Raw genomic sequence first — 17,676 nt, 5'->3', positions numbered from 1 at the left:
ACCTCTTGAGGTTAGATTTGCTTCATATCATGATGGCCTGATCTAAGCACAGTTCCCTGAGTCCATGACAAGGGTTGTCTTGAATCAGTTCATGCACTGAAAAGTATGGATTTAGATTTAATTAAATGGCTTGCCTGTGATACTTCTTCATTTAACGCACATTTCCTGCAAGTATTAATATCAATCTTATGTAAATCATCTTCTCCACTACTCCAATCTAAAATGAGGCAAACAGAAGAGAAATTTTCACTTTTCCACCCACGGTCGTTGACAGGACCCTCAACCGTGTCCGGCCAATCTTCTGCGCATCCGTCCTCACGCCTTCTCCTCCCTCCCAGAAACATGATAGGGTCCCCCTTGTCCTCACTTATCACCCCACCAGCCTCCGCATTCAAAGGAGCATCCTCCGCCATTTCCACCAACTCCAGCACGATGCCACCACCAAACGCATCTTCCCTTCACCCCCGCCTGGCGGCATTCCGTAGGGATCGTTCCCTCCGTGACACACTGGTCCACTCCTCCATCACCCCCTACTCCTCAACCCCCACCTACGGCACCTCCCCATGCATACGCAAAAGATGCAACACCTGCCCCTTCACTTCCTCCCTCCTCACCGTCCAAGGGCCAAACACTCCTTTCAAGTGAAGCAGCATTTCACTTGCATTTCCCCCAACTTAGTCTACTGCATTCGTTGCTCCCAATGCGGTCTCCTCTACATTGGAGAGACCAAACGCAAACTGGGCGACCGCTTTGCAGAACACCTGCGGTCTGTCCGCAAGAATGATCCAAACCTCCCTGTCGCTTGCCATTTTAACACTCCACCCTGCTCTCTTGCCCACATGTCTGTCCTTGGCTTGCTGCATTGTTCCAGTGAAGCTCAACGCAAACTGGAGGAACAGCACCTCATCTTCCGACTAGGCATTTTACAGCCTTCCGGACTGAATATTGAATTCAACAACTTTAGATCTTGAACTCCCTCCTCCATCCCCAACCCCTTTCTGTTTCTTCCCCCTCCCTTTTGTTTTTTCCAATAATTTATATAGATTTTTCTTTTCCCACCTATTTCCATTATTTTTAAATCTATACCTTTTATGCCCTGTTAGTCTTATTTCACCCCACCCCCACTTGTGTGTCCTGCCATCCATTCTTATTTAGCACATTCTCTTAGATAGTATCACCACCTTCAACACCTCTTTGTTCTTTTGTCTGTGACATCTTTTGATTATCTGCTCCTATCACTGCTTGCTTGTCCCTACAACCACCGCCCCCCCCCCCCCCCACCCCGCCCCACTTCTCTCCCCCCACCCCCCCCCCACCTTAAACCAGCTTACATTTTACCCCTCTCCTAATTTTACTCAGTTCTGTTGAAGGGTCATGAGGAATCGAAACGTCAACTTTGCTCTTCTCCGCCGATGCTGCCAGATCTGCTGAGTTTTTCCAGGTAATTCTGTTTTTGTTTTTTCTAATTCTGTTGCTTTGATAATTCAGCAGGGATGGAATGGGACTTCTCTTCGCTTTGCAAACAATATATATTGGAGGCTATCAGGCTCGCTTTGTTAGAATTGTTACAGCCAATTATCCAAATAAAGAAGCATCTGCGCTTTGGATATGAGGCCCCATCAGTGACCCTATCCCTGTTTTTCACCATGGAGCTCACTGTAAAAAATAACTAACACTTGCTAAACAAGTAATATCCATGGCAACAAATCATAAATTAATAATATTTTTCTCAGCGTGAGAGAAGATATTCTTCCCTTGTGGAAGTTGCAAGACCTGTATAAAGTTGGAATTCTGGTGTTTGATGACTACTTCAGGGTTTGAGCCTTCAAAGTGGTGCTGATAATTGCTGCTTTGCTGATAATGCCTGCCTTGCCACTGACATTCAGCACTACTGCACGTTGGAATGAAATCCAAAGCCTGCTAATGCCTCACATCTGATATGGTTCTCCACAGTTTTTTTTTTAAACTCCGTTTTTTTTAAAGTTAGGCTTATCTTTTAGTTCTGGCAATCGGGTAAGAACCCAGAAGTTATGAATTCTAATCTCATCATATCAAATTGGAAATTCAATAAATCAGGCATCAGGGAAAAACTGACCATGAAAGCTGTCACGCTGTTGTAAAAACCCAACTGGTTAACAAAGCGGAACGTATGTAAGACTCAAAACTGGACATCTATGAGATGCTAAGAGTCATCAACAGCAGAACTATATAACACCATAATTTGGGATCTCATGACATATATCACTGTTCCTTCATGGTCAGTAGATCAAAAATTGTGATTCCCTAACAGTACTGTGGGCAGTACTACTCCAGAGAGACGACAGCAATCCAAGGCATCTCAGCGCCACCTTCTCAAAGACAATTAGGGATGGGCAACAATTGCTGGTCTTGCAGCAATGTTCACAACTCATGAAATAATGGAATAAATATCTGGCACATCCTTCTCTCCTCCATTGGTATCATGCCAAGGGATTGACTCAAGTTCAATGGGGCAGCACCAGGCACACCTGAAGATGAAACACCAACCTAGTGAAGCAGTTACACAGGGGTACCTGGATGCAATAGCATCAAAAGCAGCAGGTTCTACACAGAAAAATAGAATTCAAAACCAATGGATCAGTAGCCCTATTGCATCCAGTGAAGAATGTGCAGCCAATCAAAATAATGGTAGCAGATTGAAGTGTTTGCAAGTATCTTCAGCCAAAAGTGCCATACTGTAGCCTCCATTTGAGAGATGTCAATGTTCAGCCAATTTGGTTGACTCCCATGACATTAAAAATAAACTGATACCCTGAACGTAGGAACAGCATCTCAATGGTAAGATTGAAAACCTGTCCAATAGAACTGGCCTTCCCTGCCCAAGTTCTTCCAGAACAGCTTTGACACTAGTGCCTGCCCAACAATGAATTACACATAAAATATTGCGTCAGCAATTTACCAAGTGGAGGATATTCAATAATAGCTCGGAAGTCCACAAGGTAGAACAGGTGGTCAAATGGGCTCCTTTTTTCCCCCAAATGATAGGAACTTGACTGATGCCTTTTGAGCCACAGGACATTTTGTGAATCCATGACTTTGCCCAAATTGTGTTTTCAGATTTGCCCAGAAAAGCCTAGGTAAACAAGTTCTGCTTTCCATGATACCAAATAGTTCTTAATTCTTAAAAACTGCACAGTCTCTAGGTTGGTAACAGATCATTCTCATCACTTCATTCATGGTAATTATAATATAAAATAAAAACATAAGATCCTGGAAGCATTCAGTAGATCAGGCAACATCTTTGAGGAGAGTAACAGAGTTAAAATTTCAGGCCAATGATTTAATGTTAAATCTCTCTTCTTCCAGTTCCGATGAAAGGCCATTAACCCAGAAGCGCGATCTCTGTTTCTCTCTTCACAGGTGTTGCCTGACTGGCTGAACGTTTCCACCATCTTACATTTTTATTTCAGATTGCCGGTGCCATGAATGGGGGCAGAAATCCTGGAATCAGGTCATGTCTGCCATTTTTAAAGGCCTCCAGAATAGGCCCGAATCTGCAAACATCCATCTCAAAAGGTGTATATATTGTACTGTTGCAAGGATCATCACTAAATGGTGCTGCATTAGGGCCACACAGTCATTGTTGAACTATCCATGTTATCTGCTACAGGCACATTGCTTGCCTGTGTCCTATCACTGGATTAGAATAGCAATGCTCTGACCGCTCATTCTAAAATTACCATGACACTTTTGGTATGGATTGTAGCAGTGTGACAGCCGATCTCTTTGTTCTGATTTATGTTTTGCCTTTCAACAGTTAGCTATACTGATGGATCCATCATTTTACCAGCAAATAGCTGAGTCAAACAGATCAAAAAGGTTAGGAGTGTGCTGAATCACATAATCTTGACCAGACAACAACATTGATACTAAAATTAGCCCACTGAGTTTGGGAGGAGAATGTTGGTCAGAAGATTCTAATTGTAAATGTCAGGGCAGAATATGATCAAGGCTGGCTGTGAATTGCTTTGCAATTGAATAGCTTTGTCAAGTCCTAGTTAATGCTCACACATAAACAAGGGAAGAGGGCGTATGCCTTGCGCTAACTCAATGTACAATTACGCAGCTCTTCCTTGAGACATTTCCTTGCCTGATTGATGTTCTATAACTACAAAGCTGAAAAAAAGAAATCTTTTTATTTAGAGCTTCCATCTCACTGAGGAGGCTTCAGGCCAATCTACATTCAAAAACCTGCTCTGAAAACTCTGCTTACATTTTGACAACTGTGACAAATTCTACCACAATGGCTGAGACAATCCACAACATACTAAGACAATCCACGACATTCCAAAACAGTCAACAACATTCTAAATAAAACAACCCATTTGCACTATCTCCCAGTGTTAATGGATCCTTTAAAAAAATTCTAGGATCTGGATCCATATCTTTGCCAAAAATTAATCAGATCTTCCTTGGGCTATACCCTCACTTTGTATCAAGTTTTGTTGAAAGCTGTTATTTAGTTTTTGAAATATAGGGCTGAATTTTATGGGCAAGGGGGTGGCAATGGACTGCTCGTGTCAATTGGCAGCTGACATGATGGAAAGCAGGCTGCTATGCAGCCATATCATGCTGGGGATGGGCTAAACTAGACGAGAGTGGGACTTCCGCCCCTCAGTAGGAGGAAGTCCGGCCCTCGAGAGCTGCGGGCCACTCTGATTGGCTGACAGCTTTGGCCGTCCCGGCAGTAGTGGGTGCTGCTGGAACTGCAGGAAGGAGAGCGATGGGTGCCGCAGAAAGGGAAGTCCTGGGCTTCCAGGGTGGTGGGGGGAGGGAAGAGGGATGTGAGGGGCCAGGTTTTGGAGGGCAGGCAGCGAGGAAGGAAGAGGACAGTGATATCTTGGAGGGGCGTTCCCCCAGTGCACACAGGGTCTCCCCTGAATAAGGTGACACCCCCACCTTCCTGCCATTTTTCATCTACACCACAAATAACAGCTTGCCCACTCCCGCCCAACTGCCCATGCCAGCCATATTATGGCAAGGGCAGCGTATTATCCCTGTCAATAGGCTTGCTAACAAGCCTAATTGACCTTTAATTATTATTTAAATATAACAGGCAGGCTGCTGATTTCAGCATCCGCCCACCTAACGTATTTTGAGGGTCAGCTGGACTAGTAATCCAGAGACCCAGGGTAATGCTTTGGGGACCCAGGTTCAAATCCCGCCACAGCAGATGGTGGAACTTGAATCCAATAGAAGTATGGAATTAAAAGTCTAATGATGGCCATGAAACCATTGTTGATTGTTCTAAGAACCCATCTGGTTCACTAATGCCCTTTACCTGGTCTGGCGACGGTGGGGGTGGCAGTGGACTGCTCATGTCAACTGGCAGCTGACATGCTGGAAAGCAAGCCGTTATGCAGCCATAACATACTGGGGATGGGCTACACTAGACAAGAGTGGGACTTCTGCCCCTCAACAGGAGGAAGACTCCAGACTCACAGCAATGTGGTTGACTCTTAGATGCCCTCTGAAATGGCCTAGCAAGCCACTCAGTTGTATCAAACCATAACAAAAAGGAATGAAACCAGATGGACAACCCGGCATCAACCTAGGCAGTAGAAACGACAATGGCAAACTCAGCCCTCTTGACCCTGTAAAGTCCTCTTTACTAACATCTAGTGGCTAGTGCCAAAATTGGGACAGCTGTCTCACAGACTAGTCAAGCAACAGCCTGACACGATCATCTTCACGGAATCATATCTTACAGATAATGTCCCAGATTCCACCATCACCATTGCTGGATGTGCCCTGTCCCACCAGCAGGACAGGCCCAACAGAGGTGGCGGCACAGTGGTATGTAGTCGGGAGGGAGTTGCCCTGGGAGTTCTCAACATTGATTCTGGACCCCATAAAGTCCCATGGCATCAGGTCAAACATGGGCAAGGAAACCTCCTGCTGATTACCACATACTGCCCTCCCTCAGCTGATGAATCAGTGCTCCTCCATGTTGAGCACCACTTGGAAGAAGCACTGAGGGTGATAAGGACGCAGAATGCACTCTACCATTACCATCAAGTCAGGGGATCAACCCTGGTACAATGAAGAGTGTAGGAGGGCATGCCAGGAGCAGCACCAGGCACACCTAAAAATGAGGTGATAACCTGGTGAAACTATGACACAGGACTACTTGCGTGTCAAACAGCATAAGCAGCAAGTGATAGACAGAGCTAAGTGATCCCACAACCAACGGATCAGATCTAAGCTCTGCAGTCCTGCCACATCCAGTTGTGAATGGTGGTTGCCAATTAAACAACTCACCGGAGGAGAAGGCTCCATAAATATCCCCATCCTCAATGATGGGGGAGCCCAGCACATCAGTGCAAAAGATAGGGCTGAAGTATTTGCTATAATCTTCAGCCAGAAGTGCCGAGTGGCTGATCCAGAGGTTCCCAGCATCACAGATGCCAGCCTTCAGCCAATTCGACTGATTCCGTGCGATATCAAGAAACAGCTGAAGGCACTGGATACTGCAAAGGCTATGGGCCCTGACAATATTCTGGCAATATTACTGAAGACTTGTGCTTCAGAACTTGCTGCATCCCTAGCCAAGCTGTTCCAGTACAGCTACAACGCTGGCATCTACCCGGCTATGTGAAAAATTGCCCAGGTATGTCCTGTACACAAAAAGGACAAATCCAACCCGGCCAATTATCGCCCCATCAGTCTACTCTCTATCATCAGTAAAATAATGGAAGGGGCCATCGACAGTGCTATCAAGCAGCACTTGCTTAGCAATAACCTGCTCACTGATGCACAGTTTGGGTTCTGCCAGGGTCACTCAGCTTCTGACCTCATTATAGCCTTGGTTTAAACATGGACAAAAGAGGTGAGAGTGACTGCTCTTGACATCAAGGCAGTATTTGACCGAGTGTGGCATCAAGGATCCCCAGCAAAACTGGAGTCAATGGAAGTCAGGGGGAAAACTTTGCGCTGGTTGGAGCCATACCTAGCACAAAGGAAGATGGTTGTGGTTATTGGAGGTCAGTCATCTAAGCTCCAGGACATCACTGCAGAAGTTCCTCAGAGTCGAGTCAGAGGCCCAACCATCTTCAGCTGCTTCATCAATGACCTTCCCTCCATCAGAACATCAGAAGTGGGGATGTTCGTTGATGATTGCACAATGTCCAGCACCATTCGCGACTCCTCAGATACTGAAGCAGTCCATGTCCAAATGCAGCAAGACCTGGACAATATCCAAGCTTGGGCTGACAAGTGGCAAGAAACATTCACGTCACACAAGTGCCAGACAATGACCATCTCCAACAAGAAAGAATCCAACCATCGCCCCTTGATGTTCAATGAAATTACCATCACTAAATCCCCCGCTATCAAATCTTGGGGGATACCATTGACCAGAAACTGAACTGGACTAGCCATATAAATGCTGTGGCTACTGGAGCAGGTTAGAGGCTGGGAATCCTGTGACGAGTAACTCACCTCCTGACTCCCCAAAGCCTGTCCACCATCTACAAGGCACAAGCCAGGAGTGTGATGGAATACTTGCTTGGATGAGTGCAGCTCCCACAACACTCAAGAAACTTGACACCATCCGGGACAAAGCAGCCTACTTAATTGGCACCACATCCACAACATTCACTCCTTCCACTACCGACGCACAGTAGCACAGTGTGCATCACCTACAAGATGCACTGCAGGAATTCACCAAGGCTCCTTAGGCAGCACCTTCCAAACCCACGCCCACAACCATCTAGAAGGACAAGGGCAGCAGTTAGATGGGAACACCACCACCTAGAAGTTCCCCTCCAAGTTACTCACTATCCTGACTTGGAAATATATTGCTATTCCTTCACTGTCGCTGGGTCAAAATTCTAGAACTCCCTTCCTAACAGCACTGTGGGTGTACCTACACCACATGCACTGCAGTGGTTCAAGAAGGCAGCTCACCAACACCTTCTCAACAGCAACTAAGGATGGGCAATAAATGTTGGCCTATCTAGCGAAGCCCACATCCCGTGAATGAATGAAAAAAGTGCTCGGGATGGGTGGGAGGGTGGTGGGCTAGCCTCCCAACATATTTTACATGCCCCCTGCTGAAACACACCCAGTGTGGTGACTATAATATCCAGCCCATACTATTTACAAACAGAATAACAAACATGGGTGCAAAGATTACCTCTGCCTACCTGCAGTGGTAAAGCTAATAATGGCCACCTGATGAATGGCATTGGAAGATGACCTGCATCAGGGAACAGTACTCCAGCAAAAAGTCAATGCTTTGAGAAGGAGGAGGAGGGGGTGAAATTGGCAGATAATAAAACAAGTAATTTATTGATAATAGGAGCTCCTGAATATTTTGCAACTCGTTATTCCACTGTTCTTTAACCATGGCAAAACACATTCCACAGTTGCAGCTTCTCGTCTTTGCTGATTTAGTTATTATTTCTACAAAACTGTTTTAACAACATTTTGTTTTTACTTAACCTCCTGTTATACCAAGAGTTTACTACATTCAATCTGTGGTGATAGCCTGTGGTGGTAACAGAGCACTACACAGCAAAAGGCACTACGGTTATCTGCACAATAGACCTGATGCACTTCCTATCAGTGTTGCAGAGGAATTAAAAATGCATAACATACTCTATTGTTTTGACAATGTTCAAGAAAAGAGAGGTGATCTTATTGAAACATAAGATTCTAAGGCAGCATGACAGGGTAGATGTTTACCCTCCCAAGGGAGTCTAGAACTAGGGGCCACAGTTTCAAATTAAGGGGTCTCCCATTTAAGGCAAAGATGAGGAGAAATTTCCTCTCTCAAGAGGGTTGTTAATCTTTGGAATTATTGAATATATTCAAGGCTGAGTCAGACAGATTTTTGATCTACAAGGGAGTTAATGGTTGTGGGGACAGACAGGAAAGTGGAGTTAAGACCACAATTAGATCAGCCATGATTTTATTGAATGGCAGAGCAGGCTCAAGTGGCTAAGTGGCTTACTCCTGTCCTATTTTTTATGTTAACAAAGCAACAGAAATACCTGAAAAACTCAGCAGGTCTGGCAGCATCGGCGGAGAAGAACAAAGTTGACGTTTCGAGTCCTCATGACCCTTCAACAGAACTAAGTAAAAATAGGAGAGGGGTGAAATATAAGCTGGGTTAAGGTGGGGGGGGGGGGGTGGGGGGGGTGGGGTGGGGGGAGAGAAGTGGGTGGGGGGGGGGGGGGTGGTTGTAGGGACAAGCAAGCAGTGATAGGAGCAGATAATCAAAAGATGTCACAGACAAAAGAACAAAGAGGTGTTGAAGGTGGTGATATTATCTAAAAGAATGTGCTAATTAAGAATGGATGGCAGGACACGCAAGGTACAGATACCTCTAGTGGGGGTGGGGTGAAATAAGACTAAAAGGGTATAAAAGGTATAGATTTAAAAATAATGGAAATAGGTGGGAAAAGAAAAATCTATATAAATTATTGGAAAAAACAAAAGGGAAGGGGAAGAAACGGAAAGGGGGTGGGGATGGAGGAGGGAGTTTAAGATCTAAAGTTGTTGAATTCAATATTCAGTCCGGAAGGCTGTAAAGTGCCTAGTCGGAAGATGAGGTGCTGTTCCTCCAGTTTGCGTTGAGCTTCACTGGAACAATGCAGCAAGCCAAGGACAGACATGTGGGCAAGAGAGGAGGGTGGAGTGTTAAAATGGCAAGCGACAGGGAGGTCTGGGTAATGCTTGCGGACAGACCGAAGGTGTTCTGCAAAGCGGTCGCCCAGTCTGCGTTTGGTTTCTCCAATGTAGGGGAAACCGCATTGGGAGCAACGAATGCAGTAGACTAAGTTGGGGGAAATGCAAGTGAAATGTTCTAAAATAATTTATTGCTGTCACGCTGTGAAATAATCAACTAAAAGGAATATTTTAGCGTTGTGGGGCTAACAAACATATGTTTCTGGACCATTTCATAAGAACAAGGAATGGTACAAATGATCCTTTGCTGTTAAACTGCACTCTGCATGGACGACTATTTTACGAGCAAGTCATTGAGAAACATAGGGCTGGATTTTATGGGATGTCATAGTCCCGGCACCCACTGGCTATAAAGTTGAAGGGGAGCCCGCCTAGTGGATGAACGGCTGCCGCACTGTCATTTAACGGCTAATTGGCCAATAAAAGGCTGAGGCGAGTATTGCGCCCCTCAGCAATAGAAAGTCCCACCTTAGAGAGTTGCGACAATCTGCCTGGCATGGGCCCTAGGTTTCCACCCACCATTGGTAGGATAGCAGTGGGGACAGGATGAGACCCTTAAATGGCCATTAATTGACTACTTAAGGACCTCAATAGACCCAAGAGCTTGCAGGCCACCTGACTCCTCCCCACCCCCCATAAAATTTCATACAGGTTGGGGGCAAGCAGGAAGGCCACACGCTGGATTTTAGAAACACCTTCACACATACCCCCCCGACCATCACCAGCCCCCCACCTCCCCCCAACCCCTGGCTTCAAACCAGCTGACAAGGAGTGTAAAATCTAGCCCATAGAACATTTTCAGCACAGAAGGAGGCCATTTGGCCCATCATGTCTGTGCCAGGGAAAAGAGCTATATAGCCTATTTCCAGTTTCCAGCTCTTGGTCCATAGACCAAGGTTACAATACTTCAAGGGCATAACCAAGTATGTTTGTTTAATACTACAAGAGTTTCTGCTTCAACTACCCTTTCTGGCAATGAGTTCCAGACCTCCACCACTCTCAGGGTGAGAAGATTTCTCCCCAACAGGTTCTTGCACAAAATGGAGGCTCATGGGATTGGGGCCAATATATTAACATGATTTGAGAATTGATTAATGGACAGAAAACAGAGAGTAGGAATAAATGGGACATTTTCGCTTTAGCACTAGCGGGGTACCGCAAGGATCAGTACTTGGGCCTGAGAAGACTGAGTATTACGTATTGAAGTTTGCTGACAATACAAAGTCAGGTGAGAAAGTAAGCAATGAAGATGCAAAGAGGCCGCAGAAAAGTATAGACAGGTTGGATGAGTCAGCAATATCACAGCAGAGGGAGCACAGTGTAACAAAGTCTGAAGTTATCTACTTTGGTATGAAAAATAAAAAAGCAGAATATTTTTTCAATAGTGAGAGACTGAAATATTTGCATTTGGGGAAAACAGGTCAGGGAGGGGGATGGATGTCTGGATGTCCTCGCACAAGAATCACAAAGTTAACATGCAGCTACAGCAAGCAATTAGGAAGGCAAATGGCATGTTAGCTTAATTACAAAGAGATTGAAGTATAAGAGTAAAGTAGTCTTACTACAATTATACAAGGCATTGATGAGGCCACACCTGCAGTATATTGTACAGTTTAGTTCTGCTTCTGGAAGGACACACTTCCCCTAGAGTGAATGTAACAAAGGTTCACTGGACTAGTTCTTGGGATGGGGAGATTGTTCTATGAGGAGAGATCAAGTATACTAGGTCTATATTCCCTGGAGTTTAGAAGAATGAGCGGCATTCGAGTTGAAACATAAAATTGTTAAAGGGCTTGATAGGGTAAATGCTTAGAGAATATTGTCCCTGACTGAGCAATCTAGAAAATGGGGTCACAGTTTGAGAATAAGGGGTTGGCCATTCTGGACTGGGATGAGGAAAAAATTCTTCACTCAAAGTGTGGTGGATCTTTGGAATTCTCCACCCCAGAGAACAGTACATGCTTATTCATTGAGTATATTCAAGACAAAGGTATTTAGATTTTTAAGTATGAAGATAATTAAAGGATATGGGAATTGTGCAATAAGGTGGAGTTGGGGTAGAAGATCAATCCTAATTGCATTGAAAGGTTGGAAATGGCCTACACCTCCCATTTCTTATGTAGGAGGGACAGAATCTGCATGAACCCGTCCTCATCCAAAGTCCACAGATAGATATTTCCAGCAGTGGGTCATTGGATAATGATCATGAGTGGAAATTCTTGCCTGTGTTCTCCCTTTCACTCCAACTGAGATTAGCAAATGGCACAGACTGTCAAACAAAATGAGAGCCTTTTGATTGGTACGGCTTAGCTATTAACTGGATAAACTCTCTTTAAGCTGAAACATAATCACAATGTATACCTTTTAAAATCCACTGTTAAAAAGAAAGAATCCTGTTTAAATGACAGCTATATTTTGAAGGACATTCTCCTGTAAATTAGCATGACCATTTCATCTATATTGGTGAACTATGTAGTAAGTCCTGAATCAGAAAATAGGTAAGAATCCTAAACTGAAATAATAGATTTAATTTTAAGAGATATTGCTTCTTTACCAACTGTTTAACAACGCCAATTCATACTCACCATTGGAACTGGTTCCATTGAGTCTTGTTTGCCAGGCAAATGGTCAAACATAAGCATTTTGAATGAGTTGCAATGCCAGAAGAGTTGGGTTTACTGCCTGTCAAAAGAAAAGGGAAGGTCTTGAACTTTAATCATGAACTCATTCTGTGCCTACACATAAAGGACAACCCAAGTGGATTAAGCAGATGTAGAAGCATGCCTGAGCACCTGACAATTGGCCTCCAGCTAGAAATGGGGAAGTATCAACCAGCATTGTCCTCTTCCTGGAGGGCTATACAATAGGTTCCCTCTCACAAACTGCACAACACATCCCTGCGGAAAGAGCAACAGGTTGATGCCAATGATAGCACACCGCTATTGGTCTTTATCTGTACAAAAAAAAAACAACCCAAGCCAACACAACACCCAAGAAAAGATGTGGCCTGCCCCCACCATATGCCTGCACTGCCCCCCATCCTGTGCCTCCTCAAACTCCTCAAATCATGAGAATATGCCTGATTTTAAAATTGTGCATGTGAATGGGCTTCAAGTAAGCCAAGATCAGGCCCAATAAATTATATCTGTGAAAGCTGATGTATGATTTGTCGCTTTTGTAACTTTGTAAAAATGTTCAATTTAAAAATGGTTTACATCTGGATCATAAACTACATTTTTGCCAAGTTTTCAGTTACAGTTTATTCTGTTTGCAATGCTTAGTTCTTACATAAATATAAATATGTTTATATTAAAATTGCTTGTCTAATTATTCTTATATTAAATTGTTTTATTCAAGCTCTTTTGCGAGACGTGACCCAATATAACAGAAAAGGACTTAATCTAAGTACATAACTCTGTGCAAACTAAAAGCTGGGCTTCATTTATTAAACCCCCCTTATATCATCTATAAATTATTTCATCAATACATTTGAACAAAGGATGCACCAAAAATACATCACACAATTGGAAGTAAAGGTCTTTTGAGAATTTTCAACAAAGCGGAATTTAACTGAACTGCAATACAAGACAATGTAAAGGAAAACTAGCTTCATTCAAAACGTATCCCAAACACTTCAGCATATTTACAAACACATGATGCAATAATTGCGAACATGTGAAACTGCTGGATGAGCAGCTTGTGCAAGATACTATTATGATACAAATTATGCGTGGCTCTAATGGATCTCCCCTCCCCTTCCCAAATAAACACATAATTTTCTCAAACATTTCTCATCAACATGGTGCCTATTTAAAAAGAGTTCTTCTGCTTTTTTCAAAACTGCTGAACATGCACATCTTCCTTATTTCAAAATTCAGGTCTAAGGCTGTAAGTAAAGATTTTCCCCTTTTTCTTTTACACATTAACACACAGTAATACAGGTCGACAGCATATGTGCAGCAAACATGGAGTTATTGCAAACCTACAAAAATAATCTTGAATTTGTGTTTCTGCCACAGACTTCACTACTGGGAGCGCACACAGGGAATATGGGCGCTCAAGTCAACAGTTCCCACAGGACTCCTCAACCAAAAAGGAAATATTTGTGAAAGTTACCCTCCAATTATTTTCTAACATCTAAATTGTAATTCCAGCATTTGAATAAATATCAGTCCTGTCACTGCCTAACTTCATTGAGTGAACCAAAATGCAGAAAAGTGTAAATCTCACTGAAACCTACAATGTGCTAATGATTGGGACGTTCAGCTCCCACTATTCAGCCAGCTGCCACTTCACACTGGTTTTGGGTTGGCAACGAACTCATTTAAAATTGGCTGAACCTCACACTGTTGAGGTCAGGGGGAGGCTGGTGGTGATTTGCCATTCACTTCGGCACCTCCGCCTGCCTTATTTCCGCCAAAGTTAAAATCAAGGTTTTGGAAATAAAATTCCCAGATGAAAAATAGATCGATTGTATTAGTTCCAGATACAGTTAGTAAATATTCCAAGATTGTTATATTCATTTTGACCAAATAATGTAACACCTATACTAATTAAAAGAAACAGTTTACGCTATTTTAATGTGTTCTCTTCCATTTCTCTTCGTATCTTCCCATGTAGCACAATATGCCCCAGTCATGAGAACTGAGGGGCCCCCTCTCCCCTTTGTTTGAAACTGGCACTGAGGGGCAGCAGTAAGCTTCTGTCCACTTGTTTACCAGACAGTGTAATTTTACACAAATGAACCTACCAAAGGGCATATCACTCACCAACGTTACGTTTAGTGAGGATGGACGGCCTCACCAACAATGGAGAACAACTTGTTATATGAATAACTATAGGGAGGGTGTGCTGGCCTTTGTCAGAAATTCCATCTGTCATGGCAGAAGTGTGGTGTGGTTGGCCTCCTCACCCGCCCAAGCTCGGGGGAGGAATTATGCTCTCCAGAATAGAAATGACATTCTTTTAAGGGAAACAACAAAGCATCTTTAATTATCGCCCATCCCAAAGGAGAAAGCAGCAAATATGATCTCTTGCCAGAATTCGACAAACACGGCTGCCTGAGATGTGCTTCTTATACCCCAATTGTGTTGGTAGAATTTAGCTTTAAATTAAAGAGCTTCAAGAAAGGAAAGAACCTGCATTTATATTGCACCATTTGCAACCTTAGGATGTCCCAAAGCATTTTACAGCCAATAATATGCTTTTTGAAGTGTAGTCACTGCTGTAATATAGGAAACGCACAGCAAGATCCCACAAAAGCAATTTGATACATGCCAAATTACTTGTTTTTGTGATGTTGCTTGGGGGATAGGTATTGGTCAGAACATCGGGATAACTCTCCTGCATGCAGCATATCAACAACAGTGAGTTAATTCTTTTCTTCTCCACCGATGCTGCCAGTCCTGCTGAGTTTTTCCAGGTAATTCTGTTTTTATATCAACAACAGTGCCTTGAGAAAGGTAGGTGATAACAGATAAACAGTGCTTAATTCAGTTAATGACTCACCAGTCGGGCTCATTTATGATACAAGGCCACTATTGATCCCACTTGACCTCAGTGACAATGCAGGAGAAGCAGAGATTCACCCCACCGGTTAGCATTTCATGGAGTTTTCTGCTCCCAGCAATGCCATCGATAGCAAATATCAACTGGCCAATTTTTCACCAGCAGCGGACAGCTGTCTGGTCAGCCTGTGAGAATATTTTCCACTTACGGGCATTTAGGCCCATGAGCAGAAGTGAAAGTCGCTACTGCAGTAACTTGTGCCAGATGAGGTAAACATGGTAAATTCCACAACACTGGCAGGGGTCAAGAATATTTCAGAACCACTTCTGCTTAAAGCAGTTCTGTAAAGCATGGGGCCTTAAGGCAAACATCAAAGGAATCCTACACAACCCCAAAGCACCATTAAGAGCATTAGTTTGTGAACAGCAAAAAAGATGATGATAAAAAAAAGATAGGATCCACCACACATAGGCACATACACACATTTAATCAAACAGCAATAAAATGTGAATGCCATTCACAACATGGCTGTGAGGCAGTATATGCTTCTGCACAAATGAAACAAGAACCTTCAATAAATCTGAAACAAGGGGTGGAAATTATGCCCTGGGATTTTGGTAAAAGACAGGATAAAATGCTTGCAAGAAGTATCTCTGTCCACTATTTTAAGAAAAGGATTAACTAATATAAAATAAATGTTTATCACCTTTGTTAAACTAACAGACAAACAAATGAGTCTTAAATGTTTGTTGTAATTTTCACAGAACACAATTTCAATTTCCAAATTGTCCAACTACAGCAGGAATTTCTGATCTCAGACTGCTTGGAAAGAAATACGCTCTGAACCCGAACAATAGGAACTCTCCCACACATGGATCCGACAAATAGCAGTGGGTATTTCCACAATACAAGATTTAAAATACCTCTAACAGATAATGACCCACTACCCCTCAATTAGAGGCCACTCAATTAGAAGGCATGTGTGAATTCACCATTGCAATATCCTCTCCAAAAAGATATGTTTTTCAAATAGAGGATGTGGACACCAACTGAAAGGACAACTTTTGCTATAACACAGTGAGTCCTGTTTGTGAAGGGCATTTGCAGGCCTCTTGGGGGATAAAAAATCAGCTGGCATTCCCTTCACTTTTGACTCACCAATTCCAGAAATCCATTTCACACTGTCGACTAGTTAACAAAAATTCAGTGTTTCTATTTTCTTGATTAATAGTTTGTATTGTCATAACCCTTTGTCTCTAAACCTATTCTCAACCAGGGATGCACACATAATACTATACTTCCCAGCAAATCAATATTACAAACGTAAAAAGAACTAGAATATGATCCAACTGAACAATCCATTTTTTTCATAGAGGTCTTGCATCTCTTCTCACCCATAAATCTGAGACACAGTCATGTGTGCAGTAACTGTGCTTGGTGCACTCCCATGATTTTCTGTTCACCAACAAGTTAATTCAATAGTAAACATCCCAAAGTATGTTTTCGGTAGGTGAAAGTCCATGTCAGGATAATACATTTGCAAAATTTGTTCCATAAAGTAAGGGCACTTTGACAAAGTCACTGTCAGATAAAAATTATAAAAGGTGAGCTATTTACAATCCTATTTACATAAAGATATACTTACCAAGAGAATTTGTTTTACAATGGCATTCCAATTAACTTAACAATACATACCTTACAGATATCTAATGGAAGATTAATTCTTAGAATCTAACATAGCTTTCGTCACATTGGCTAACCCAACTAAAAATAATTTCCTTGAAATAAATATGCATGCAGTGCTTTAGAACGTAACACTGAATAAATAAATTCCTTGATACGTAGAGTAGGGTTTAGGTAATTTAATATTGTTGGGTCCTGTACCCAGGTTTGTTGGAGCTAAAGGATTCGGGCTGCACGCTTGTTTTGGGATGACCAAGTTCTGTTTATTTACAAAAGGAACTCAACAGCTACACTTACTTGTGTGCTTACAACTCAAAACTCTTGTCTTTACTCTTCAGACTCTAACTCAAGGCTACTGACTACAGAGGTAGCCCGCGCTACTCTGCTATTGGATACCAAGATCATGTGATCTTCCATTACACATTCATTTTAAAGGTATATTGCAGACCAGATTACGACAAATATACAACCATATAAAATGCAAATGTTTGTGGGTCACTGGTGTGTGCTCTCTGTGTAGATAGGGAGGTGTGTGATATATCAGACATTCAGGAATTCAAATTTTTTGATTCAAGGCTGTGTATTTTTTTGTTAAAGGTCTGGGCAGGGAAACTAAAACAGCAATTAGTTTGCATCAATTGTCGCACCTTTCAGAATTTACTTCTACAAACCAGTTACCTATTTTATATATATTTACAGCAGTTTTGTTTGAGAAATCACATTGCTTTTAAAAGATGCATTGGGCACAATGAT

General features: G+C 42.8%; 1 protein-coding gene across 4 annotated transcripts in view; it reads right to left on the bottom strand.

The window, feature by feature from the left end:
- LOC144683193 (Krueppel-like factor 3) overlaps window positions 1-17,676 on the bottom strand; it is an 84,669-nt gene that overhangs the window by 37,404 nt on the left and 29,589 nt on the right. For all 4 annotated transcript variants that reach the window (XM_078546162.1, XM_078546156.1, XM_078546166.1 and 1 more), the window contains exon 3: window positions 12,318-12,414. In XM_078546162.1, the coding sequence (XP_078402288.1) occupies window positions 12,318-12,374 (57 nt within the window). In that variant the 5' untranslated portion in view covers window positions 12,375-12,414. The remainder of the gene's footprint in view (window positions 1-12,317; window positions 12,415-17,676) is intronic.

The sequence above is a fragment of the Cetorhinus maximus genome, chromosome 1 (genome assembly GCF_964194155.1).
Source record: "Cetorhinus maximus chromosome 1, sCetMax3.hap1.1, whole genome shotgun sequence".
NCBI classification, from domain to species: Eukaryota; Metazoa; Chordata; class Chondrichthyes; order Lamniformes; family Cetorhinidae; genus Cetorhinus; species Cetorhinus maximus.
Note: the sequence above shows the minus strand (reverse complement) of the source record. Positions and strands in the feature narration are given on the sequence as shown.